The sequence below is a fragment of the Caloenas nicobarica genome, chromosome Z (genome assembly GCF_036013445.1).
Source record: "Caloenas nicobarica isolate bCalNic1 chromosome Z, bCalNic1.hap1, whole genome shotgun sequence".
Taxonomy (NCBI): domain Eukaryota; kingdom Metazoa; phylum Chordata; class Aves; order Columbiformes; family Columbidae; genus Caloenas; species Caloenas nicobarica.
The window spans coordinates 89386332-89414034 of record NC_088284.1 but is presented as its reverse complement, the minus strand read 5'-3'; the positions used below and the strand labels follow the sequence as shown (position 1 = coordinate 89414034).

Below are 27703 nucleotides of genomic sequence, written 5' to 3'. Positions count from 1 at the left end.
GCTTGGGTGGCTACAGCACCTAAGGACAATTTATCATGACATCATCCTCTGCTTTAAATGTGTGTTATAGTTGTATGTTTATATACCTCTGTATGTGTACATGAAGTGTATATGTAAATAAATAGAGACAGCAAGATTTCTGTTCCCTCTCCTCTCCTCCAAACCCACTTCTTCCACAGTTGAGTGTTTTGTCTGAAACACTTCAGATTAATCTTGAAATTTATTGCAGTCAGGCTGAAATGGTTTAGAGTCTTATCGTGAAGTAGTTCAAACTTTGGCTAATGAAACTTTGTATTTGACTTCAATGCAAAAACCTGGCTGTCCTCCAGAACTTGTTACTACCAGTAATTACCTGTTGTTCTTCGGTTTGCAATAACCGAGTTGTGTATGTAATTGTTCTTAGACAACCAAAGGATTGGGAAAATGGAACTCCTGGGACAATTGTAATAGCAAATGCTCATCAGTACCTCTGTATCGAATGTCTTATCAAACATGAGGCAATTGTTGTGTTTTGATGCACATACTTCCTTACAGACTTACAGAACCTGTTTTGATCAGTAGTTGAGTAAAATTTGGCCACTGTTGTGTGTGGTGTTAAATCCGATTTACATACAGCCTACAAACTCATATGAGTTCTGCTGACTGGGTAACTCGTGAACTAGGTTGAGTTATTTGAACTTCGTAGGGTAAAACAGCATGCTAAACTTATCCAGTGTTAGGCAGTCAAGACTGTAGGTGTGCATTGGTCGTTGAAATAAACCATTTCAGAAGTGGTCTTTCAGCCTCCGCTTCCTTCAGCTTCTAGATGAAAGGGGAGTGTGTGCGTTCTAGTTAATTCCTTCCAGCTGATAAGGCAAAGATTGAAGAACTGATAACATTTACAAGCAGTGGCTCATCTTTATTCTAACACCACTCTGTCATTTTTGAACTGGAATTAGCTGGGATCCATTCAGCTGAAAGCACAGTTGAAGCAGGTATTTGCTTGGATTTATTTCTGCATGGACACATTTCGGTCAAACTAGAAGAGTAATGGTGATCGCCAGCAAAAGGAGCAGATAATTGCTATCATTACACTTAGCAAAATGAAGAAGCAGCCATCCATAACAACTTAGCATTCTTGTCTGTGTTTTTATTTTTTAAAACTGTTGATAGAGCTGTGTGCTCTGTGGGGTGCTGGTTTTGCCTCCTCTTCTGTGCTAGCAAAACCACTCCTGAAGCTTAGATGCACAGTGTGTTCTGCTAGTGTGTAAAAGATTAAGTGCTGCTTTTTTTGTACTCAACATACAGCATATGGAACATAACTTTTTTTTTCCTGTTCTTTTCCAGCTTAGGTCTAATATCAGATTCCTTTCATATGTTTTTTGACTGTACTGCTCTATTGGCTGGATTAGCAGCTTCAGTTATTTCAAAATGGAGGTCAAACGATGCTTTCTCATATGGGTAAGAAACTTCAAGCTGTTACCTTAATGTATTTTAGTGAATGTCTAGGTGCTAATTTTTCACTGCGTGAACAAAACCTCTTTTTGCAGAACATGGTAAAAGCTATATTGAATGGGGGGGGGTTGTTTGTTTTTAAGATGAGTTATTTTAACTTTTAAGTTAGTATCCCCCTAGAAATAGTAAAAATGTAAAGACATTGCTTTTGGGGAGCAGGTTTATCGCTTCTGAGATCTGTGATTAATCTAGTGGAACCAAGTCACACACCAGAGAGCTGCATTCTCCTGTGTTCGTGGCACCGGTGCGGTAAGAGCAGCCGCTCGTGGGCTTGTCCTCATGGCACGGTGAGGTGCCGCACAGGGAATCTCAGGTTGCTGGTGCTCCGTGCCACCTTTGGAACAGAAAGTTCCAACTGGAAGGAGCCAAGTCTCCGTGGTGCTGCACCTGGCACATGAGCCCCACTTCTCAGAACCAGCAGCTGCAGCAGCTGTGGCCACCTCGAACCCGGATCCTCAGGGCTGAGGTTGGTCACCCTGTGCCGCCCTTCATGGCTGGAGCTGCGGCCAGGACTTGGTTGTACTGCACATGGCAGCTGTGCCCTATAAAACAATACTGGTGATGCAATAGTATTAATTGGTGATGCTGATTAATTAACAGCAAATGAGGTGTAACAGGGGTTGCTGTGTTCCCCATAGCATTACTGACCTGAATGTCAGCATTTACTTTCAGCTGTCTTGCCTAAGCATGGATCATGTAGTTTGAAACTTAAAGCACTGTTTAATTAAGATGGAAGCTCCAGTGTGCCTAGAAATCAATTTAGGAAGAATTGATTGTACTGTGAACTAATTGCAATGAAAGCAGTTTCTGTATTAATTACTGCTATGCATTTAAACAGCTGGTGTTCCATTTATTAGAGAACAGCCACAATTTATTAAGTCTGATGTTTGCTACATTGGAATTACATGTTATTCCAACCTGACTGGTTTTTCATTGCAAAAATTTAGTAACTGAAATACTAATTTCTACTTAAAACTTTTACTAAAAATCCCCCTACAAGAGGGGGAGCAGATTAATGTGTGGCTATTTGATATTAAACAGAACTTTACATTAGCAGAATTTGATTACATCTTGCATGTTTATCTTACTCTGTGGCTTCCAAATATACATTTGCACCATAACTTCCAGTAGAGGTGATCTTAAATGGGAAGACTTTGATGTATTGAAAGTTTTCTTCCATGTAGATCAGTTAATGGCTAATCTAGATCAGGTAATTTCTGTCAAATACAACATAGTTAATTTCATATACTTATCTGTAGTTTATATACTGAATCTTACATTTAGCAAATCCATGTGTAGTATAACTGCTTAGAAACTGGAGTACCATCTTCTAGGTTTCAATTTTGACTTTTAGTTTTCAGCATTCAAATGGAGGTGGTCATATATGCTATTGCTTTTTTGTTTCTTGCAGGTATGTTCGAGCAGAAGTACTTGCTGGTTTTGTAAATGGTTTATTCCTCATCTTTACAGCATTCTTCATATTTTCTGAAGGTGTTGAGGTATGATGTCGTATTGCTGTATCATTGTCACATTTCCATTTGTAAAGCATATTTAATGGGGATAGAATTATTGAAATTGATTATGTTCACAATTGTTTAAAAGTCTGTGATTTGAACAGAGAATAGGACCATCTCAAATTGCTACTTTGTGACATAGAAACCCAGCTTTTTCCGTATAGCTGTACTAGCTTCTTAAATAGTGTATTTTGGTTGTTTGTAAAGATTCTGTGAGATTTACCCTATCCTTTTTCTGCCACCTACGTATGTCATAGAAAGATCTTCTCATTGTTAAAGGACAAATGAAGGCCAAAACTAGTCATTCAGCGGAGACAAGTTAGCCATAAGAAATGGAAATACATTCTGCAAAGAAGTTTGACTAAGTCATTTAAAAAAGAGCATTATCTTCCAATCCTGAAGTCTGATATAAATGCCAAGTAGTAAAAGCTTTCACATTTAGAAGGGCACTTTTCTTGAGATATTTTGTTTTGTTTTGTTTTTTTAACAAGCTGGTTCAGGTGATCATTTCAAGAGTAAAATTTAGACGTCAAGGGGGTCTGTACTGAAGTGAGGTAAAATTAAGAATTGATAACTGATTCTCATCAGCTTGTATTAATGCTTTTACTTTTTAATGGAAGAGGTGCTGTAGGTTTGTTTAGACTTGTGGTTCAGAACACATTCTAGTGGGGTTATTTTAGTTATTAGAGAACTGGGAAGAACTTTCAGGAACATATCCTCTACATGGACAAGCCTGTAAATAATTCAAAATCAATACAAACTGCGCTGAAATTGCCTAAAAGCTTGGGAAAACCACTCCAAATCTAGAAACAGCAACAAAACTTACTAGAAAAATTAAAAACTGCTACTGGAAAGGTCAAAGGTAGTGTTGAAACATCATTCTTTTCCCTGGTCTTAGCTCCCATGCTAAGTATTCCCTTTGCTTGAGATGATTCCCTGTCAATCCAAAATTTTACATCTGCTGAAAGTTTCATTGTCTCACTGTTGCCTGTACCTTTCAACCCCGTGGACAGATGGTGAATGTTTCTTTCCCCTTCAACACTTAGCTTCAGATGCAAATTGTGTTAGGCCTGTCTCATTGAAAAAAAAAAAAAAAAAAAAAAAACTTCTGAAGAAAGTAGGGTGAAAAAATAATTAAAAAAAAAAAATCTAGATTTTAGTAATTTCAAAAAATGCCACTGTTTGTTCTCAGTCTTCATTTCATTGCCCTCGTCCCCTCACGCTTCGAAGGAGAAAGGAAGAAATGGCATTCTAGGCTCTTGGGCATTGTTTGGATGATGTGGGCAATCCACATACTACAACAAACTTGAATGTTTTCATATGGTGTTGAGCCACATCCTGCAGCATAATGAAATCCTACGATACAAGTTAGTTAGATAGCAGAACATTCTACTATATTTTCATAGCTTTAATAGCAGAGCTTTGACTTCAGACAGTAAGAATTAGTCTGTGTACCATCCCAAAAACTGAAAGTCCTGAGTAATTTCTAATTATGTCTTTATATATGCCTCTATGTATGAGAATGCTTCTGTGTTTAAGTTGGTTTTTTTCAGTGCCTTTTAGTAATGTGAAGAGATTGTAAAACTCTGTTTGTTTCCTGCTTTGTTGTTTTGTTTTGTGGGTTTTTTTTAGAGAGCGCTTGAGCCTCCTGACGTGCATCATGAGAGACTCCTTCCTGTTTCTATACTAGGATTTATTGTAAATCTTATAGGAATATTTGTTTTTCAACATGGAGGTCATGGACATTCACATGGCTCTGGTAGGATGTCTAGAATTTTCAGTACTGTTTTTTTTTTTTTTTTCTTGGCTACTTGTGTTGCAGGTTCTTATAATCCTCCAATGAGAACAGCAGTATTAAATTTTAATGTCTTTTTAGTGGCAATTCTAGCCAAATATATATGTGATCTTTTGCAATATTGACCTCTGTTTTATCACCACCCCTGATTTGTCACTACCGTACTTGTCATGTTAATATCCATTAACTGGAAGACCTAGAACTCCAGAATCTGCTTTCTGGAACATGCACTCTTCTGCACCTTACTGGAAGAGATTTTGCAAAGTGTCTTCTGGAAAAAATTAAACTGTAGTTAAGCCGAGGTCTGTCTTGGTTGGAAAAGTTACAAAACAGCGGCTGAACCAAATTTTAAGTATGGGATGATTCAGCTTCAGATGCTTCTCATCTTAGTGTCTTTTGAATTTAAATGTAGAATTTGTCTAAATAAGTATGGTAAGCTTTTTACTGCAAAGCTAAATGCTGTCTCGTTCAGCTTAACATATTAAACTGAAACAGACTGGTGGAAGAAAATAGTCTTTGGTCTTTAAGCAGCAATTTAAGCTTGAATTTTTAATATACAAATGATATCCGATATCTGGTTTCTTAAAACAGCTGGTTTTAATGTGCTCGTATCAAATTATGCGTACATTTTTCAAATTGTACTAAAAGTGTAGCACAACTTTTCTCAGAAGCGGGACTGTATAAAAGCACTTGACTTCTCAAATCAGATGTATTATATGGCTGTACAGCATAGATTTAGAAGACAAGCAGCTTGTGTTAATTTTCTTAACTTATTTAGAGCCATACCTTAAGATGACGTAAAAGATGAATAGGTTTCAAGTAGCTTAGCAACAAATGCAAGCACACTTTTATTCAACACATAAATTTATATTCTGACAATGATATTTGTTTATAGGGCATGAACACAGCCATTCCCTATTTAATGGTGGCCTCAGCCACGGACACAGTCACGGAGGTCATGGTCACAGCCATGAACATAAACATGCCCATGGACACACTCATGATCATGGCCATGGACACTCTCACGGTCAGAGTTATTGTCATGGTAAGTACTTAGTTAATGTCAAAGACCATCGTGACTCAATTAAAATTTGCCATTAATGATTTATTAAAAAAAAAAAAAAGAGAGGGTGCTGGCAGCTTGTTGAGAGTATACATGGAAATAGTTTCACTAAATGTATGGTATGCTTTGCCACTGTCATGTTTTGTGACTCATTTTGCTAAATGCTGTTTTGCTTGCAGCAAGTTCAGTGTTAGTTTTGAAAGATTTTGCTTTACCTGTGTTTTTTGAGTGTTCACCATAATGTGTTGGCAAAACAGATGTATGCTATAGCACTATCATGAAATCAGTTATCAAGTACTCTCTTTTCAATTTTTTATTAAAATCAATAGACAAAGTTAACCTGCTTACTGGTGTTCTCCATTTGAACAATTTTACAGATCAAGATAATTAGAAAGATGAACAGGTAATTTTATTTTGGGTGCTTAGGGACTGATATGTCGCACTTGGTTTGTGATCTCAAATATGAGGTTTTCCTGATTTTGAGTAGTTGTAATCTGTTCTAAAGCTGGTTGCGGAAAATTTATGTGGTATCTTAGCTATGCTTGTCTTCTATAAAGGCAAGCAATCTATGAGGAGACATCCGTGCATAATGTGATCAGCAGCCTTCACTGTGGGAGAAAAGACAGTGTGGTTGCTACCTGTTTGAACTAACACAAATGAAAGCCTTGCTATAATGCAGGCTTGTCAGTCCTTCCAGCCTAAACCATAAACTAGAATCTGATGTGACTGAAAATGTGCGTGTTCAGGGCGGGGAATAGCGTGGTAGCTTGCAGACAGGAGGTGAGGAAGACTATTAATAATATTTACTTGTCTCTTCCTTGATATTTTTAGTAGAAAGTTGGCTCTTGTTTTCCAAGTGTTCTCCTGGAGTTTGGTTGGAAAGCAAGAGCTCCCCGCTCCTGCCTCTTCCTTGCTCTGTCCATGCCCCACCCCAGTGGAACAGGGAATATAGCTATCTGTTTTGTGCAATTTGGTATTCAAATCTACTTTTGCATAAATTGTTATATATCTTTATTAGAAGTCATTTGTTATCCTTTAATAAATTTTTCTTAAAATATTTTTCTGATGTGTTCCATAGAGGCATTAATCTGCTTGGGGAGAGGACTTTTTGATTTAGTTCTTCCAAGTCTTATCCTTGTTTTACATTAGGTATAAATGCTTGCTCAAGTGAAATATTTCTGATTAGTAAATTTATTTCACCTTGCTGCTCTTGTTTGTGTGTGCACCTTGCATTCTTGAGAGTGCCTTATTTTGCTAAATACTAGAAAGGCCTTATTTCTCAGTTTGTTTCCATTAAAAAAAAGAAATGTTGATCCTTTTTGTATGTACATAGATAAAATCTGTTGAGTAAAGTGGTATTTTATTTTTAAAAATGTGTTTTAAGACTTAATTGCTGCTTTATAAAACAATAACTAGAGTAAAAGCTGGTCACTGTGAGCAGCTTGCTTGTTCAAGACATTTCAGCAAGGAAGACTATAGCAGAATATACCACTAGAGAGCGCCTTTGTGTAGGTTAACATGCCAATAATTGTCTTCGCAGATGACCATTCACTTGAAGGGATGGCTGGATCTAGCAAACAGATTTTACAAGGTACGATGAGAATAACTATAGTGCTATTAGGTTTTTCATGGTCTGCTTGCTTGTAACATGTTTGTCACACATCTGTTTTAGAAGATGTGTCTGGGTAAATGCTATGTTTCATCTTAGAGGAGATATCTTATGAAGTCCCTTTCCAGCTGTAAACAGAGCAGGGCCGGACTCCGGGCATGGCCGGGTGCTGAGGTGTGTTCCCTCAAGTGTAAATGTGGCGCAGTGTCAACGCAATTTAAAAGGGAGATCCCAGAAGCTGTGATTCAGCTTCTGTTACTGATGCTGAAAAGTTTAAATAATAATAATCTAGGAAAAGTAGTTAAAAGCAGAAACCTGAGGAGCCTAAAGGGTACCTGAACTTAAAACTTGCATTTCATCAATCTATTACAGTTGGTTTAGACAAGATGGTAATTCACTCTAAATTGCTTGAAGGAGCGTTGGAGTCCATGATCTCCTGAGCATTAGTGTAAATAAATGACTGCTAATTTAGTCATAAGTTTTGAGCTCTGGTTATTTTTTTTTTTTTTTAATGCTCAAAAGTTAGAGGGAGAAAATTATGTAAGGTAAGAAGTAGTAATTATTTGGCATACCAGAATGTACATACTGTGTTCTCTTATTGCATGATTTTCTGTCTTGTTTATGGTCCTGGAAAAGGAACATTTTCAGCCTCTTTGAGAATATATAAAGTATACTGTGTTATGTATATTCAGTACTTTGGTAGAAGATACTTCAAAGTCAGTCTTTTCATGAAAGGCACATTTTAATTAAAGCATATTTAAAAGACTCAATTTTATATAATTTTATTTTCAATGCTTGGTGGGTTGGTTCCTGGCCAGCAACTAAGCACCCATCAGCTGCTTGCTCACTGCTGCAGTGGGACAGGGAGGAGAATTAGAAGAGTAAAAGCAAAAATTACTCTTGAATTGAGATAAAGACAGTTTAGTGAGTGAAGGGGAGGGGGGAAAGGAGAGGGAGGAAAAAAAAAAACCCACCACACAAAAAAAGCTCCAAAAACCACCAAACCAGAACCCAACCAACCCTCCCAAACAAAAAAAACCCCACCAAACAACCGTGAAAAAACAAACAAAACAACCAAACCCCACAAGCAGTGCAAAGACAATCACCCACCACCTCCCCCCAGCAGATCAATGGCCAGGAAGTCTCTGAGCAACAGCTATTTTGAACAGACAGCACCCCAGTTTTGTTGCTGAGGGTGATGTTACCTGGTGGCCAATACCCCTGTGGCCAGTTGGGGTCAGCTGTCCTGGCCATGGGCCCTCCCAGCATCTTGCCCACCCCAGCCTGCCTGCTGTGGGGGCTCATGAGAACCAGGCGGCCTTGGTGCTGTGCAAGCGCTGCTTGGCAAGAGCTAAACCACTGGTACCAACACAGTTCTAGTCACAAGTCCCAACCACAGCATCGTGTGGGCTGCTGTGAAGAAAATTAAATCCATCCCAGCCAGAGCCAGTACAAGCGTAGACTCGGAAAAATCACTAAAGAGCTGATTTATAGTTGTGTGTTGTTTTTTGTGAGGAGGGATTATCTGAATCTGGAGAACTTTTTTTCAAAAAACTGTTTCTGAATGACTATTCTTGTCATGGCCAGCAGAGAGCTCCAAAGGCTAAATTTTAGCCAGCTGCAAAGTGCTTGTTTCTTTGTCTGTTAAGGTAGAGTGTTACTCTTCAAAATAAGAGCGAAGTTGTTCATGTCTGCAGTATTGTTTAATTTTCAAAATCATTTGTCTGGATTTCTTTGCCAAATAACTTCTACAAGATATTGTAGATAAAACATTGGCATCATTCAGAGTTTTACAGAACTGTTTCTGTTAAGTTTCCATTTTATACAGTACTTTCTGTTGTCTCTAGCCGTCAGGGAACGTGAGTTTCTTCACTGTAATATGGATGGGTACTGAATGAAAAAAGAATTAGCAACATCTCTTAATCGCTTCCATGCCATGAAATACCCTTTTCTGCTAAGTGCAGAAAATAATGTAAATTCTTCAAATGCTCTACAAATACATTGAAATCTTGTGATCACTTTCTGTATGTTTGATCAAAAATTAACCACAAATTTAACGAGCCTAAGTCATGTTATCTAGGTCTTGCAACTCTTCTCCATAAACTGTCTTTGAAATACTCCGTTAGCTTTGAGAATACCAAGTTGTAATTATGTCAATTAATCTCTTACAGGTGTATTTCTACACATTGTTGCAGACACGCTTGGAAGTATTGGTGTAATCATATCTGCTATATTGATGCAGAACTATGGTCTAATGATAGCAGATCCTATTTGTTCAATGCTGATAGCAATACTTATAGGTGTAAGGTAAGTGTTGCTGTCACTGATATTTGGTAGTATTTTTGTTGCTAGTTACAGCACAAATTACAGCTCGGAAGAAAATATTTGTCTGGTATGTTAATGGCTTATGACATTTGCTTTTCTTCCAAGAGAGAGATATTACCTCTGTTCTCTGCAGCTGTTCTGGTGTGCTCTTACACGAGCTTTCTTTTCCCTTTCTACAGCTTTCATTCTTGATCTGCATATTTTACCCATGTTTGCATAATACTACAAAAATGTCTTTCAGGTTCAATCTGTAAAAAGCTTCCTCTCTGTATTTAGTCCAGGCTTACATAAGGCCATGTTCTCCAGTAACTGGAGCAGAATGGCTGCAGGGCAGCGCTGCTGGCACAGGATGTGCCCTTGTCCTTGACAAACCAAGGCCGGTAATTTCCCCACCCCCCCCGCCGGCAAGAACTGTCTTTTCTTTTGTATTTGTATTCTGAGACATCCTTATTCCTTTTAAGATCTGATGGAAGTGCTTCAAGTAGTCGTGGGCTTTCCCGGTTGTTGCTTACCAAGATCTGTGACGCGATGTGAAGCCAAACGTGCAGCCATTTGGATCAGGCTGGACAAGCAAACATTTCATTCAGTGATACTGTTACTGAGGCTTTTCTGGCAGCAGTTTCAATGGCGGCATGGGGCAGAGCGCCACAAATCCAGTTACAGCCTAATAACTGAACGCCTTTGTCTCTCCAGCATTGGTGAATATCATCTCATTAAGTGCAGCAATTTATGCTTACACCATATATGGTGTGTTTATGCCAGATGCATGGCAGCATTCGCAGAGTTATTGATGTGAATCTCTCTGTTTATCAGAGTAGGTCAACATGCTTCAGGCACTAAATGCCCACTATTAAATTACCACTTTAATATAAACTTTATATTTTCACTTAAACCTTCTGTAACTTCATAAAGGACAAATTACTACAAACTAATTCTGTAACTGAAACCTCAAAAAATGGGAGAGAAAATGTTCATGTTACGAAGGGAAAAAAAACTATTGGTGAGGTAATAGTTAAATAAATGACAGGTTTCCATACACTCAGTATTTTAAGGGTCTAGCTTTGTGTACAGCAAAGCAGATGTGGAGTGCTGATCAGAAAATACCACTGGAATGAGAATTCTTTTTTTTTTCCCCATTCATACGGAGGTTGGAAGACTACCTTCCATAACAGAGCTTTCATAATAAAGCTGTTTATAGGTCTTCTAGCACAGTTAGGAGGAACGTCTGAGGTCCGTATTCTGTGCTGAAAATGGTGGAGAAGTTCACTGCTTGGTGTGTCATTTGACCTGATACCAGACCTCAGCCTGTAATATTATTTTGTCGGTCCATGGCGCTATAAATGATCTCTAGAGTCGTCATGCTGAGTGCAGTCAGGTGCATCGCAGTCAGCAGAAGCAAGCCTGCATTTCTCGCAGACTCACACATCCTGGCACTATAGTGGAGCAAACACTAATTGCAAGTTTGGGTTGGTTGGGTTTTTTTTTTTAATTATTTTTTTAAGCAATCCAACAGACTTAACTAGTGATGGCTTTGCCTGAAATGCACTTAAACATGATCATAAACAAGATGACTGACTGTTTCAGATGGATATTCTTTGAAAGCTTGAGTCCCCTTTTGTGTTGTTTGACTTTAGCAATCTTTATTTATGCTTCTGGATGTAAAACCATTGTTTATTCTGCCTTACTCTTCACTACGCTGTGTGCGTGAAGTGCTCTTCTAGAATCAATGCAAAAGATTTTTTTCAGATTTTCCCATAAGGTGATCTTCTGTAACGGTAATACGGGGCCCCAACTGGTGACTGATAGGATTTATAATAATTTTGTCCTTAATCTTTTCAAGTCACCTAAACCTAACCAAGAGAAAAGATTATACTGAAATTTTGTGAAATTTAAAATTTAAAGGGAAAAACATGGTTTGCAAAAAGGCACTAAACTGATAGCGGCAAGATCTGTGTCTAGGTGTTTGAAATTGTCTGTTTGCTGGTGGGGTGTGTGTGGGTTTGAGGTGGGAAGGAGGGCGATGTTCAATATCTAGTATAGGGACTCATGGCTGCTTCTGTGGGCCTGTTTGCAACCTGGATAAATAACTTGTGGGGGTGGGGGGGAGTTTGGCTTTAGCTTACGTAATTGTCTGATGTTTTAGAGGGGTATTTGTCAATTTTACTTGTAGCCCATTTGTGTCCTTTTTATTAGTTAAACCAGCTTGGCTAAGGTGGAGTGGGGTAAGAGTACATGCCTGACCCAGCAAGCAGACCCGTGCGTGTGTGTTTCAAAATCGGGATCTGTTCTTTTTGGCTGTAATAAAGCAAGCATAGTTTTGAGTCAGAGAGCAAAAGCCAGCCTGATAAAGTTGTCCAGAAGTTTGAATGCTGTCTGGGGACTTTCCCCAAGTTGGGGCTGTACAGCTTTGCTTCTATCAAACAGGGTTGTGTGAAAGCCCCAAGGTGCTGGCTCTTCTTACAAGATTGATTTAAATCTAAGGAGTAGTGTATTTTATTGCGGATCTTCCAAAGCTCTTTTGCCTGACTCCACATTTTAAGTATATGAAACTGTCCATTTCCTTTTTAATTAGCTGCTTAGACCTCTGGATTCTACATAAAATGGATTAGTTATTAATGATGAACTTGAGCAGGCAATACCCTCCTTACTGCTGTTAACGTCTACCAACAGCTCTTAGTGAAAGCAAAACCCTGAGTGTGGATCTTCTTCTATGTCTTTGAGTACTCTGAAGCTTTAAAATAAAGCGGTCGAAATGTCAAAATGTGTATGGAAATGCTTTTGCTCTGGGCTTGTTAATTGGGAGGGAGACTTCTTTCTTTGGAGAATGTCTGTATGTGTGTGTATCTTTGAGCTCTTGTTGGGCTGGCCTTGGTCACTTGTTCTCAAATGCCAAATTACCATCTTGGAATAAGACTTGCTTATAATATGGGTGCTTTTCTGTCATCAGGAAGGTGTCTTAGGAAACGGTTGTGAATATTGCAGATGGCTACATGAGTATAAATCTAAAGTCATGGTGGAAGAGCAGTCCAGACTTGAATATTTTCTGTTAATTTTTAAGTAATGACGATACACTATTCTGAATGTTACAGTCTAGGAACTTTGCTAGTTGTATATGAAAATAAAGTATACATTGAGCAAATTATTTTCATAAGTTGGAAATTCCCAATAAAATACAGACTGGTAAATGAATTTTTACTCATGCTGGTTGGTGGTGTTCTCCCCTAAGAGAAGGATCTTCAGACCAGTCTAGATTACAGATCACTTTGGATGTGTGTTTAATCTGAGTAGTTAGTAGGCTTTCCAGCTGGAATGAGCTTTTATATTAGGACAGAATTATAGATGTAAATTCGAGGCAGGAGTCTTCTACAGGATAAACAGCATTCTTGTAAACAGTATCATAAGGTACCTTTAAAGAAGCCTTTGGATTGTTAACTTTAAAAAGTAGTTTTCTTAATGAGCTGAACAATCTGGAATACTATCACTATTGGGATTTAGGAAAGATTATATTCTTGCAGTATGATGGGTATTATTGGAAGTATATATTCAGAAACACATCTGAATTATTTTCAACAAAACTAGGTGTATTTTCTGATGCTGAGCTTTAGGTATATGTATTTAAAAGAGGAATTGTTTTGGTAATAGGTGCAGGAGGAGCAAAGATAATGTGTGACAGTAGTTAGGTATGTTGGTTTGAGACTAGTGAGAATCCATTCTGCCTTTTTAACAAATTACGTTGTCATGTTTGTTGACCTGATGAGGGATTGTAATAGGAAGATCTAGGTAATGCACTAATGTGGCACCATTGTATAACCAACTCGCAGCTTTTACATCCTGTAAAGATACTGTGATGCAAGTAGTACAACATAATTTAGAAAATAATTAGATTAAAATGGAAGAATATAATATATTGAATTTGGTATCTGTTACTGGATGTGAGATAGTATTTATGAAATCACATGATATTTTGCTCTTGTTTTCTTGAAATAAGCAAATGAGTATAGTGGAGTAACAAAAGTGTCACCAAGAACTTTCAGGTTCTCAGCTCCAGCTACTTCGTTAACTGAGTATGTATTGAAATTTTCTTGAAATGGAAAAATAATTATCTCACTGAATTTTGTCTCAAATTTTACAAAAATAAATACTTTGCAATTCAATGTCATCATTTTCCTGAAACTGATCATTAAACATAGCTTAATTTAAAAATATATACCAGTAAATCTGCATTAGCATGTTACACTTTGCATGTCCGAGCAACTATTTAATCAAAATGTGGTTATCGTAGTGCACTTATATTTTTAGTGTACTTTAAGGTGATTAATTAGCTGTTGCGATTTTTTTTTTTTTTTCATGCCATTGCCGTAAGCCGAGTTTTTGTTGAAAGTCTGATGCTGTGTTCATACAGGTCATTAGATTTTAAATACAAAATGCATACACTGTAGGAATGTATATAGAACATATTTTGTAGTTCAAATATATCAGGCAAAGGCAAAAGCTGTATAGAGTTTGAGATGCCTTTAGAGGTTCATGAGACTCTTTGAGGAGCTTTTTAATAGTTTCCTTTTTAGCAAGGAAATTCTCAAGAAAATGTTAAATGAAAAATGAAAGAAACTAAAATTAGGAAATCACTGTGTAGTCAGTGAATTTAGTGTTTAATACTTTGTACACTTTTAGTTGTTTGAGGGTTTAATGAAGTTTGGGGACTGGGGTGTGGTGGGTTGGTTTTTTTGGATAAAATGTGCATATACCTGGTAGTGATTTGGCTTCAATCATGTATCCCCCAAGTTGTTGCTTAATGGTCTGAGTCTGACTTAGAGTGTTTTACAGAGTGTGTGGCTTGTTTTGTTGTTGGGGGGGTGGCGGGGGGTGGTTGTTTTGTTTTTTAATCTGTATTCTTTTTCTTTCCAGGATACTTTTGTATCCAAAGGAAATAAAGGCAGAACACAATTCCTTATTACCGTCCGTGGAACTGTGTCTATTAAGCCAGTAGAATATCAAAGCGGTCACATGCAAGTGCAGAGCGGAATCATTGCTCCTAATCCAGGACTGCGTGCGTCTGGATGGCATAACCGTTCATTTTATGTTGAGCGTTTGCTTCAGTGTTGGGCAGCTCTCTCTGATTTACTTGAGTCTTGCCTGGTCTGATTAGCGGGTCTCCTGCTCCATTCAGTTTTCTGAAATGATGGCAACACTTGCCAAAAGAAATCACAGAAATATCTGTATAGGATGACTAAAGCATTTATCATTGCAATATAAAGCTGCGCAGCCTCTAATTTGTAACCCGTTTTGTCTTGTGCGGGTGCACGGGGGCTTGCGCATTGCCTCTCCAGGGAGGTCAAGCAGTGATTTTAATTCAAATGGTTGAGCCTTCCTGTAGACAACATTAGTGCAAATTGTCAGCTACTGACACGGTCACTCCTGTGATCCTTCGTTAAGGCTGCTCTAAGGTGACACATTCACTGCCAAACTCCTCATGAGTTAGCACGGAACATTCTGGCTGTGCAGTGAAAATCCAGTGTGGGATTCTTCTGAGGTTGTTTTCACTGGCAAATAAATACACTTCCAAGCTTAGCAGAAGCAGAATTTAGGTAGCTTTTATTAAAGAGAGGTAAGATCAGCCGCTTCCCTTTGGTAGACTGGGACTGTTTACATCCCAGTAAAAGCCTGTCTTCAGTGGAACTATATCGAAATATTGTTAATACCTATTACAGCTCATGCTTTCAAATGTGTTTAGAGGAAGAAAACTAGCCCACGTATTACTGTTCTGATAGAGAGAGGCAAAGGCATGAAGTCAGATACTGTTCACTTTGCAAATTCCATTATGCTTTTACTTGCTGTAGAAAGGTGTGTTTCTCTGTTGATGTATTTATCTGTCGAGCCTTAACAAGCAGAGGGCTTGGTAGTTTGTGGTTTCTCAATCGAAGGGCTGTATACTGTGATCTTTTAAAATCTCTGCATCATGTATCTATGGCTTGTTCTGGAGGGTGAAGCTGGTTTGGGTGGGGGGGTTGTAGCTCTTGAGTGTTCCTGGTTGCTACCACTAATATGCAATGAATCTTTCTTTGATTACTTTCTGTACCATCTCATGCAAGTGTCGATTTAATTATAGAGTGCAAATAGGACATGTTTAAAATAGACAAGTCTGTTTTACTAGCATTTTGTTTGAAGTCTTTAAGAAAAAAAAAAAAAAAAGCTTGGCTATTTCATAGTTGTTATGGTTGACACTCTCCAAGTGTCATCCAAGGTGTTTTCCTCCTAATATAATTTTTCAAATCTCAAATGGCTTTAAATACTTAAAACTAAATGTTCATTTATTTTTTATTTCTAAATCTTATTCTGAAATGTTGAAGCAACTTTAGTATTTCCATCAGCTCTGTGAAATTAGTCATCAAGCAAAAGCCACAACTCCAGTATAGAGCAAGAAGTTTCTCCGAAACCACTATTAGAGCCACATGTTTCTAGAAAGTCATCATGGACTAAATATGATACTAGGTTGGATAGAGCATGCAGAGTACATATTAAATGGTCAAAGAAAAGAGGCAATTTACTTCAGTTGCTTAGTGAAGTTGTTTCCATGGGTTACATCATTTTTACTTGAAGTCTAGAGCTGCTTGAACATGATACAATATATGAAAAAGCTTGGAGGGAGGACATGCCCAGAACGTTTGGGGTATATACTCCTTATAATGTTTGGGACATAACAGTATAAAAAATTACGTTTTTAAATGAAGTGCTGTGTTCCCCAAGATTCCGAAGGAATGTTGTATAGCAAAACTCCCCCAAACTATCATGCTTGTCCTTGGTGTTGTCTTGAGCCGTCATTGCTAAATGGCATGCACTACCTTGATTCTCAAGCAAGGCTGGCAGGTACCGTTACCTTGTAAATGAAAGTACTACGTTATTGTAAGAAGAGACAACTTAAAATTGGAGAAGTAAATATTAAAGCTGTGACCCTTGTCTTGAGCAAAGCCTGCAATCTGATTAAAATTGCCATTGCCTAATAGAAAAAATTTATTAAAGCTCTGACGTCATGACAGTGCCAGAATCTTGCCAGCTCTGCCTGCAAAAACAGTGGCATAAACGGGATGGGACTGGAATGGGTGTGAGTATTATCTGAATGTAATGCAAGTTGATTGAGAGTCTGATGCTTTCACTCTTCGGTGTTAACCAGGCCATGTGTAGTAGCGGCAGGCTGGATTTATCAGGTTCACATCAGTGGCTTTTATCTGTTTGAAGACCTTTTGCTTCCTCTGTAACAGTGTATGTGAAAGTGGGATGTGCTGCTAACTCATTTAGCGCACACTACCCGCTTTTGCTGTTACGGCTTTCATAGAGGACGTGGTTTTGTCCTGAGTCTTGCTGTGGGTTAGTGCTCTTTCCAATTCCATTGTCTTGTGAATGTGATATTTTAGATTCAGGGCTTGGTAATCAGAGACCATTGGAAAGTTGTGTTTGCTTTAGCAGCAAAGCTTATAGACTGCTTATGCACGAAAAAACTCCCCGCTTAGTGAGAATTCAGCATTTTTTATTTTCCTCAATAATCTTTTTGTAAAGGAAAAAAAAAGGGGAAGTACCAGTGCAATAGTTGTTGCAGACGACCACGTGTATTTTGCACTAATGACTAATCCAAAACAAAGGAAAGCTTGGTCAAGTTCTCTAACCACATTCATCATGTTTCCTAGTGTTTTCTTCAGTCATATGAGATGGAACTAATATTGCTAGTGCCTCCTGGTGATTAAGTAATACTGTGGTTTAGTGTTTGAGAAAAGAGCATACTGTGTGGAGTTTTGGGTTTTAATTAAAGGTTTTGTACTTCAGTAGTATGCATGAAACAATGGAAAATCGGAGACATCAGAAAACTGGATTTTATAGTTTGTCGTGTTAGTTTGGCTTACAATAGAAGACTGCCTTGTAAGATAGTGTCCCTTTGGATGCAGAGATGAGTGCAGGGGCTTTGTGATCACTGCAGCTGTCTGTTGGCCTTTTCAGCTCTGCAAAACATAAATTTGTAGCTGAACACTGTGTCGAAGTTAGAGGAGGGAGGGGTGACCTGGGATATGCTTGAAATTTCACCTGCGCTGTCAAACCACATCCTGATTTACCGCTGTTCTTTGGACTTTTATGATATTGCTGTTTCAGTTAAACACCATGGCTTTAGGATTTTTGTAATTTGGATAAAAGCACAACTTGTGCAGCGTTATCGCCAGAAACTTGCACGGGAGGTTTCTCTCTTAAATCTCACCAGCTCTTAAGCTGTACCAGCTATACTAGGAGTGGAGTGTATTTTGTCATGTATCTTTTTGTATATTAGTTGATTTTGAGCTAATGATTCCGATATGTGCCGCTTTAAAACTGCACCCCATTGACTGGCAAGGAGAGACAGTCTCTGATGCTTGCACACACCCTGCTGATTGCGGAGACTTTAATTTGGACGATCAGTTTCTTCGGCAACTAGGTTTTCAGAATGAAGCAGATCTTAATTTTAAATTCATGTTCAGCTTCAGAGCTCTCTAATGGGGTTTTAACTTTCACTTTTCAATGTGCATCCTGTTCCAGAATGAGTCAACCAGTTTCACTGACAAAATCCTTTCTTGGAGTTCCCAACCTGGTAGTATTGAATTTTTGTAGGCTGTCTCTCCACATCTCCTACTTGCCAATTCATTTCCATTCCATCAGATTATGTGCATCAGTTTTATCCAATAATGTAAATAATATCAAATAATGTAATGGGGGGGTCAAGTGCATCCGCCACAGTTGTGCAAATCTGACATATCTTGTGTACATTGCTTTCATGGATTTTTTTTTTTTTTTTTTTTTCACTCATAGTGGTATGTTCCAATAAAAAGGCAAGCTCTTACATTCTCCATTTCTTTAGCCCTTTCTCTGGGAAAAAATATGCAGCCTGTGCGTGTGTGTTTTTTGAAGCCTTTGGATGCGTGTGTTAGAGGGGCCTTGTTAAATTTATGGGGATGGAGTCAGTGTTCAGAAATCTTGTATTCAGTTTGCATCCTGAGCTTGTGTGTTGGTCTTCAAGGTTTTTATTAAGGAGCAAACCTGCATTTTAAGTAGTGAGTTAAACTAAAATCAATTCAGCAATGGAGTATTTTGGCAGCTCCAGCTCCCTTTGATGTAATGCTTGTGACATGGACATTATTTAGTGAGATGGGTCCATTGATAAGAGAACCTTTTTCCCTAAACTTCTGTAATCCACTGTCTGTAGAATGTGACACTCCAATTAAGCTTCCTTTAGACAGATTGACACTTATTGCATTGCTAAATGTCTTCATGGCGGGTCCAGTTTAGGCAGCTCCTGCCTGCCTCTTAATTGCTTCTTCCTATTTCTGAACTGATTCCTCGGTAGCAGTGTGACTGCGCGGCCACGCGATGGGGTGCATCAGGCAGCGAACTGGGCTGGAGTAACCAGTGTGCCTCCAAGGAGACTTCATTTTAGGCTCATTGTTTTTCCAGAGGTTCGTTAGACGAGAGCCAGGCACCCTCCAACTCCGTCCTGGCCCGGGCTCAGCGTTGGCCGAGGAGCGAGCAGAGCAGGTGACCGGCCCGCGCTGCTTCCATGTGCACGTGGAGCCACCTCTTTTGAAATGGAGAGGAACGGTTCGGTCATGCCATTCACCATCCGCAAATATACAGCTGGTCTACGCAGTGCATTCTGTGTTGCTTCATGAGATTTTTCAAACGAAGCTGCTGCAGTTTCCTTTAACAGGCAGCCCAGTGAATCTCTTACAAGTGTTTTCTGGCTGCTTTTTATCCCATCACTCTATGCTCCAGCTGTCATGCCAGTGCCAAACACTGAAATTCAGCTTACGATTTCTGAAATACATCAGCACTTTTGGTCTAGAGTGTTAGGTGACTTTTATGCTCTTGAAATTAGGTTGCTATTTAAGTTTCAATATTGGGCTATAAAAGTTTGTCATCTTCTTGAAAATTTTAGGATGCTTTACTGAGCCAGACATGATGCACTACTCCTAAACAAAAAAAATCGTCATACTAAATATTTAATAAAAGTATAAATTTTTAGTGGTAGCTTCAGGCTTACTGTTTGGAGGGGGGGGAGGAAGGAAAGGAGTAATAATAATAATAGAGGGTATTAAGTGTCATCTTAGTTTCCTGCTTAAATAAGACCATTTGGCCAGGAGGGAACTTGTAATTGCTTCCAAATGTTTAATCCTTGAGCTTGGATGAGACCCTACACTTAGTTCACTTCAAGAATATGCTAAGTTTTCTGTTTCTGACAAAATAACTTTGTTATAGCTGGACTGGTCCATACTAATTTAGTTTTATGTTCTCCCCATTATTATCTTAGTTCATAAGAAAAATATGCCTTAAGCCAAACACAAAAGCAAAAAAACCCATTCCGGCTGCATATTTTTATGGTCGATTGCGAGTGATTGCCATTGAAGTAGGGTTTGGGTTTTGAGCTATACTCATCAGCTGCTTTGTCATAGAACTTTTAAGACCCTAAGAGAGATGCTCTCAGATCCCGTGATTTAACTGTTAGTCTTTTGAGAATGTCCACTAGTTGTCTCTATGGAAAATCTGGGGGAGAAGTAATCTTCTCTTTAGTGAGACACCATAGCAATTTTGGCAATCCTTTCGTTTTCTGTAACGGGTTTTCATGGTGAGTTTCCCAGCTTCTGGTGAAACAATTAAAGAAAAATTCTTCAAGACGATTAAGGAATGTTATGTTGCTCTTTGTTCTGCATCTTTTGAAAATGTAATGGTAGCTAACTTCCTTTTTTTCTTTCCAGTATTGTTCCACTTTTAAGGGAATCCATTGGAATTTTGATGCAGCGAACTCCTCCTTCCCTGGAAAAAGTGCTGCCTCAGTGCTACCAGAGGGTGAGCTCTTGGACCATTTTTGCTTCAGGCCAAGCTGCTGACTGAATGGTCCTGAACTGTGTGTATGAGGATATTTTGTGATGGTTTTCCAGTAATGCTAGTGAAAGGTTCCATAGATTGCATAAGTGGAGGTACCAGTTTGATTCTTGTCTTGCTGAAGTCCTAAGTTGTATATAGCTTCAGCTTAGTTTGTGTTTTAATATGAGCTATGTTGGTTTAGAAAAACAGATCCTGAAGCTTTTCCTCTCAAAGTACTTCATGCTAATGCAAAGTGCGTAATGTTTTCTGTTTGGTTCAGTTTTTGTCTCCCTCAAAATCTAGTTCTGTCTTTAGTAAAGTGAGATGGAGTAACATTGGAAGTGTATTTAGAAGAGTACATAGGTTACTCAGAATTTGATCTCTCTCCTGGTACTACTGTTTCTAATCTAATACTGTGTCATGACCTGAACATTTGAAGCACCTTTGCAAAAATAATACAAAGCACTTGTAGAAGTGCCATCTGTCCTCAGGAAGATAAAGGATTGTGATCGTTGCACGGAGGGTTTGCTAAAATTGTACAGACGAATTGACAGGACAAACCTAAGCCCTCACAAAATATTTACATAGATATTAATACATTTCTGTTAATAGTTAGAATCTCTCACAAATTGTCTTATGGGGAAATTCTTGCATTTGCAAAAGTTGCTGTTTTGATTGAATGCCCTTTCAAACTTATTAACTGACTTTTCTTTCTTGGACACCACTATTTTCAGAAATGGTTTTGGTAAAATATATGTAGAATGTAAATGCAGCTAGATACAAAATCATGCCACATACATACAATCGGTATGTTTTCACCTTCCTTGCAATTACTGAGATATTAATAAGGAATTTAGGTGAAATATCACAAATTGCACAATGGACTGGAAGTAAAAGAATGCATCAGCTTTTCTAATATTTTCTATTGAAAACATAGCATGGATAAATATTTTCTGAAATATATTTTTTAAAAATTTGCTTGTATTTTTAGGTGCAGCAGTTGCAGGGAGTTTACAGTTTACACGATCCACACTTCTGGACCCTCTGTACTGATGTTTACATAGGGACTTTGAAATTATTAGTAGCTCCTGATGCTGATGGAAGGTGGATTCTAAGCCAGACTCACAATATTTTTACTCAGGTATGTCTCGTCAGTGGAGATCACATCTCAAAGTGTAAACTGCCTGTCGTGTGATGTGGCATTTTAATTCTTATCAAGAAAAATTAAATGTTTCTGGTTTTGGTACGTGTGTTTTGAAAAGCTTCTCTGCTTCAGCTGTGTAGAACAATTTCAAAATACTCAGCAGTGTAGATGGAGTTGTTGCACCACTCTGCATTAGTTTTTTATGCCACTTAATGGGAATAACAGCTGTAGTTGTCTGAGGTGTATCAAATTTGGTTGAAACTCTATATTGACCTGTGCGGAACCAAGAAAATAAATGAGGTTTCCCTCAAGATAGGGCTTCTGACCACAGACTGGACCTACGTAAGTTTTTCACTGTGCTGATGCTGTATTTGTCATTCATTTCTATACTTGTAAGAATCCCTGATCTCAGCATATTTTGTCTTTTAGTAACATCCATGCTGTGGTGATCACTAGTTAAAATGTAACTATCAGTTGTCATGTTGTAGATGACCAGTGTGTTCCTGTTTATTTCCCTACAGGTTATTCGTGTGTGTATGTATATTATTTTTTTATTTATTTATATATATATGTAGATGGTGAGGAATTTGATAGCACTTGTAGCTGATAGGAATTACTGGAATTCTTGTGGACGAGAGAAACTTTATTAGAAGTTGATAGTTCTTGCCTTATGATTAAAATCTTACAAATTTGAGAAAGCTTTTTCTGTTGTTTTCTTATGCTTTCAACCATTAAACATGGTTTGGCTGCCAGCAGTTTGGCTGCCTATTCCAGTATAGCTACTGGATATGAGTGGTTTACGAGTAGAGCCTAGAGTCTATTCGGGTAAAATAGAAAATTCTAGTCCAGCAAGCAAACTTTGTAAAGAATAAAGCTGGAAACTTTCTCTCTGTCTTACACCATCCAGGGCCAAACATCCTGGTTCTATTCATGGTGTTGGAGGACTGTATTTGAACAAAACTATTACGTTTTCCCATCATGTCCTTTCTCTGCTTTTGAGTTACGAAGGGTTCTGTAGCTGAAAAGGAGACAAATATTCTGGTTTATAACCAGTGTTTTAGGTAACAAAATATTGTCAGTTGGAGGGTAAATATTTTGGAGATGTACAAATTAGTGACTTTTCTATGTCAGTTGGACAGTGAAGAAAGGGAGTTTCTGATCAGGTATATTGGATACAGTAAATAAAAAAGCATTTCTGTCAACAGTTTAGTGCTTTCTCAAAGCTTTCTGCAGTGGGGAAAGTCCTTGTGTGCTCACATGCATGTTCTTTCCCTTGTGCTAAATGTTCTGCTGGTCTGTGGCATTGGCAGCTTGTGTATGTGACAGCCTAGTGACTTGTTTATGCATCTGATAAGTGCCCCTGTTATTAACTGTTTTATAACATTTCTTAAAAAATCCAGACTGGATTTTCTCAGTTTCTGGACTCACGGGGGAAACACCACTGAAGCCAACCCTACAATGTGCTGCCTGAGTGCATGAGTTCTTGTCAACTCTGTGAAATTTAAGGAATTTTAAAGTAGTCAGTCATGGAGAACCCAGTAAAAATAAACACACATACTTGTTTTTATGTTAGAGACTATGGGAAGGAGGATTTGTTGTTACAGATATTCTAAAATCAAACTTTATTAGTGAAGTTTGGTCCTTTTTGTGATGTTCTATCACATACAGCTCTAGATTACGGCGCAGGTAGAACTCTGTATGGCTTATTCTGCAGACCATGTAGTTTGAAACTAAGGGGTATTTTTGGAGAAGGACTATGCAGAACATTCTGTTAGGTGTAAAATGAGTTTAACATAAAGTCTCCGAAGGTTTGCCTGAGTTGTTAGCTCTTTGGCCGCTTTGCAGCTGCAAAGGTACCAAGAGCCACGTGTCTCGGAAGGCAACTGGGAGAACAAGGTTTCTCCTTTTTCCTAAGTGACTTGTGGTAATAAGCAGAAGAACAGTTGGAGCAAGTAGAGATTTTTCTCCTCATTAATATTTGCCCCCATTATCTTAATATGACAGTTGGTTTTGCCACTGGACTGAGCTAAAAGCGAGCTGATGGTGGTTGAAGACGATCTGCTCTGCAGTCAGTGTTCAGCCTGATGCTTTGGGATCACATTGCATAACCAGTGACCATCAGAACATTGTTGCTGCTGCTGAGATTAGAATGAATGACTAAATGATTTTTAATACTGTTCTATACTGAATGATGATAAAAGCAAGCCCACGTAAGCCTGATTAATTAGGACTTCTGAGAGAAGTCCTTTCATACAATTCACATACCTTTACCAACGATTATTTGAGTGTGTCATGACATGATGTAAATTCACTGTAGCCATTGCTGTTTCTTGCTAAAATCTTAATGTAGAACTAGTTCTAACAACAAATCCCATATTACACTCTTGTGCTTAGCTCCATTTTAAACTGACAGCTCTTCAAGCAGCTTGCTTCTCAGGAACTTAAACTTGTACAAAAGAAAGTAAGAACTGCTTTTGTGCAGCTTCACGTGTGACAGCTATTTAGGATGAATCGAAAAAAGTAATGTAACAAAGCTAACGTTAATATATAATTATCGATGTGCACTTGATTGTGTGAAGACCTTTGAGAGCACTGTCTAGATACAAGTTCATAGGTTTCTAAATTGCCAGTATCTTGGTGAATGATGTGCTAAATATGGAAGATGAATTGTGGAAAAATAAGATGCTAAGTTTTTTTTGCTAGGTAACTTACTGGTGTGGACTGGTGTTCAAGAGAGTTGAACTGCTTTGGCTTTACAGTTTTATTTTTTAACTCTCCCTCTCTTTTCCATAGGCAGGAGTAAGACAGCTTTACATACAGATTGATGTCGCAGCCATGTAGTGAATTTCTGAAATGGTGCTGTTGGACCAAAGTTTTCTGTGCTGTAACGGTATAACAACTGATTTCTCAAGACAGAGTCTGCCTCCACCACTGGTCTGGAATCGGCTGAATAGATTTCTGCCCTTGGGCTACAGATGGAGTTCACTTCTAAGGAGGAAATACTGAATGAATGTTATAGACCTTGGGTCTTGTCTTTTCGTGGCCCCTAAACTTGCAAGTTTTTGAGGGTTTTTTTACTTACTAAGATTGTGGTACTGGAAACCCTGTCATGTCTTCAGTAAAGCTGCTGAAACCACTGCTCATTCTCATAAAACCAGTGTTATCAACAATTGGAAACTTGTTTTGTAGATAATGTCACAATGGCTGACATGCTTCAATATAATTGTATGTTTGTACAATTGTTTGTACTTTGCAAACTTAATGAACCAAACCATATTGGGTTTTCAAAGTGCCTTTTATATCAGGAGAGTTATTTGCCAGCATAAATATGGAGCATCAAAGGGTTTTATTACTTTTACAAATATCTTGTCTGCAGTCTGATTATTTACTAGTGATATATGTGGGGGGTTGTGTGCTTGTGTAACTGTAGATATTAGACTTGGACTTGGACTTGCATCTTACCAAACAGACAGAAAAATTCTAGATGTAAAAGGCAAAGCTGTTGGGAAGAGACTTGCTTCCAAAACAAGCTGGATATTTTGTTGCATGTATCTTGTGGACATTATTTTAGTCAAAATATTAAATTTAACTCCAATTCTTAGTCTCTTCACACTTCTGAGAGTAATGAGATGTTACATGATGCTACCCGTGTTCATAATGGTCACTGAATCAACAGGCAGCTGAGGGAAGATGCTGGTGATGGAAGCAATGCTTGAAGTTTATCTTCCAGATTATATAGTGGGAAAAATTAAATCCCTAAATTGTTTGTGAAAGCTTAAATCTCCTCGATTTTAATAGGTTGTAATAATTTTTATTAAAGTGATTGGCGAGAACTTTTGCTTTTCCAAATGTTGAAAATAGTTGTTCCCGGTGGTTGTATAATACCTGAAGTAAGGACCATGGTTCATGCTGTTCAAGACTCTGCTTCTTCCAGGTTGATGAGTCTGGTGGTTTTGACTATCTCACTGTAGCCTTGTGTGTTTTCATGGCGGGGCGGGGGGGAATCTCATTGCATTGTTGTTTTTCTAGAAACATTAGTCTGTCATATTTTTTCTAGCATTTATAATAATTTTACACTTTCAGATCTGAGCATTGTTTTCAAAGACAATCTGCTATACTTGGTATTACAGATGTTAATACCACTATGCTGTAGTAGTTAACCTAGTAATGGAAGGTTTTTATAAGAGGACATTTTACAAACAGAACATTGTGGAGTGAAAAACAAGACAGCCATTTTTCTGATAAATTGTAGCCACTACTGACTGGTATGTATTTTAAATATTCTCCTGGTACCTGGTATGTGGCAATACTGAAATCAAGGCCCTCTGAAGCTGACGATGTTTGTGTGGTAAGTGCTGGGCACTATGAAAGTACCAAGGAGTGATTTGCAGAAACGGTTTGTTTGCCACTGATGTTGCTGATAGAGGTGAAGAGTTTCTTGCATTCCCTCTGTCGTTCCTGTATAGCACCTGAATTTCGACTTCTCCTCACGTGAAAACACAACGGTTGCCAAATTAATAGGTGCTTCCCAGATTTTTCCAGATGGGATATTGAAACGTGAATGTTGATTTTGTACAAAGCTTGGGGTTGTACTTTTGCGCTTGGAACTGAACACTGGGTGTAAAGAAAAATAGCAGTGAAAAGCCACATACTTATTTCTTTTAAGCTTTACGGTCTCTTCCAGTCCGCAGGTCCTTCATTATGCCCCTTGCTGGTGTCCGATCCCGTTGGCTCATGGAGGGGACGTGGGTGCAGAGTGTCCTCAGCCACCTCGCGCTCCCTCGCTGGTGCCGCCGCGGGCGCTCGGCCGGGCCTGGAGCTCCTGGCGGGACGGTGGGTCTGACAGCTGCACGGCACAGGGCCGGGGTGCGGGAATCTGTTGAGCAGGTTCCAGTATTGCAGTGTAAGGTACCACTTGCAGGTATGTTCACAGAAAAGGTCATTAAAATATGGCAGTGATTATCAGGTGGAGATCCCTCATATTGTTTTGTAGTATGCTGCATATAGACCGTTCCTTGGTGGCTGACGGCAGGATTTTTTGATATTTTTATAGTTAACATTACCGCTATTTGAGGCTAGAGAATATTAACTGGTATCGCTTTGGAGGCAAGCACCAGCCGACTTCATTGCGATTGTGTCACGGTCCAAGAGCAGGCTTTGGTGTAAATCGTTTTTATACCAGCACGTTTCGGGACTGAGTATTCCTGGAATTGCAGAAATACTGTGGTGCTGCCCAAGTTGCTGAGCTTGGCCACTATTTTATTTTCCCTAATGAAAAGACAAACTGCTACAATTCATTCCCAAGTGAGAATCTGCCCAGGTGGCAGCTGGGTTGGTTTGTTGATATGCGTTTTGTTTTCTTTTTAAGATGTACATCTACAAACTTTTTACATATGAGAAATTGAGTGAAAAAGCCTATAAGCTGGTTATAATTATGCAATATTGATTTTAATAATTTTTGACGTCTTTTTGTTGCTTATTGTGATGTATTTTCTGTTGAAAGCGTGTATAAGTCTGAGCTTTCTAACCAAGATACTTTCTTCATTATTTTTAAGGACAACTTGATGTTTTTACAGTAAGAAATGTATCATTTGTTTGCTCAATATAATTGAGGATAGTGTAGGGAAGTCAGATTCCAAGTAGAGTTTAAGCTTTTTTAGGCTTATCTGAAAAAGCATAAGCATCACAAAGTTCCATAAAAGACAGTAGATGATGTGTCCAGCAGTCATATCTAGGATGTCAGTGTGGAGTGACATTGGATTGATTTTTTTTTTTTTTTTTTTTTTTTTTTCTTCCCCCACCTACTAAGGGGATACTGGCTCAGGTTTTAGGAGAGTACAAGTCATGCAATTTAAAGTGCAGCTTTTCCTATCCTGAGTCAAACCTC

General features: G+C 38.4%; 1 protein-coding gene across 2 annotated transcripts in view; it reads left to right on the top strand.

Annotated features, from left to right (window-relative positions):
• SLC30A7 (solute carrier family 30 member 7) overlaps positions 1-27216 on the top strand; it is a 30726-nt gene extending 3510 nt beyond the window's left edge. For both annotated transcript variants that reach the window (XM_065656545.1, XM_065656543.1), the window contains 9 exons: positions 1327-1440; positions 2906-2993; positions 4641-4767; positions 5699-5848; positions 7407-7457; positions 9647-9782; positions 20564-20654; positions 21664-21813; positions 24610-27216. In XM_065656545.1, coding sequence (XP_065512617.1) covers positions 1327-1440; positions 2906-2993; positions 4641-4767; positions 5699-5848; positions 7407-7457; positions 9647-9782; positions 20564-20654; positions 21664-21813; positions 24610-24657 — 955 coding nt within the window. In that variant the 3' untranslated portion in view covers positions 24658-27216. The remainder of the gene's footprint in view (positions 1-1326; positions 1441-2905; positions 2994-4640; positions 4768-5698; positions 5849-7406; positions 7458-9646; positions 9783-20563; positions 20655-21663; positions 21814-24609) is intronic.
• The last annotated feature ends 487 nt before the right edge of the window (positions 27217-27703 follow it).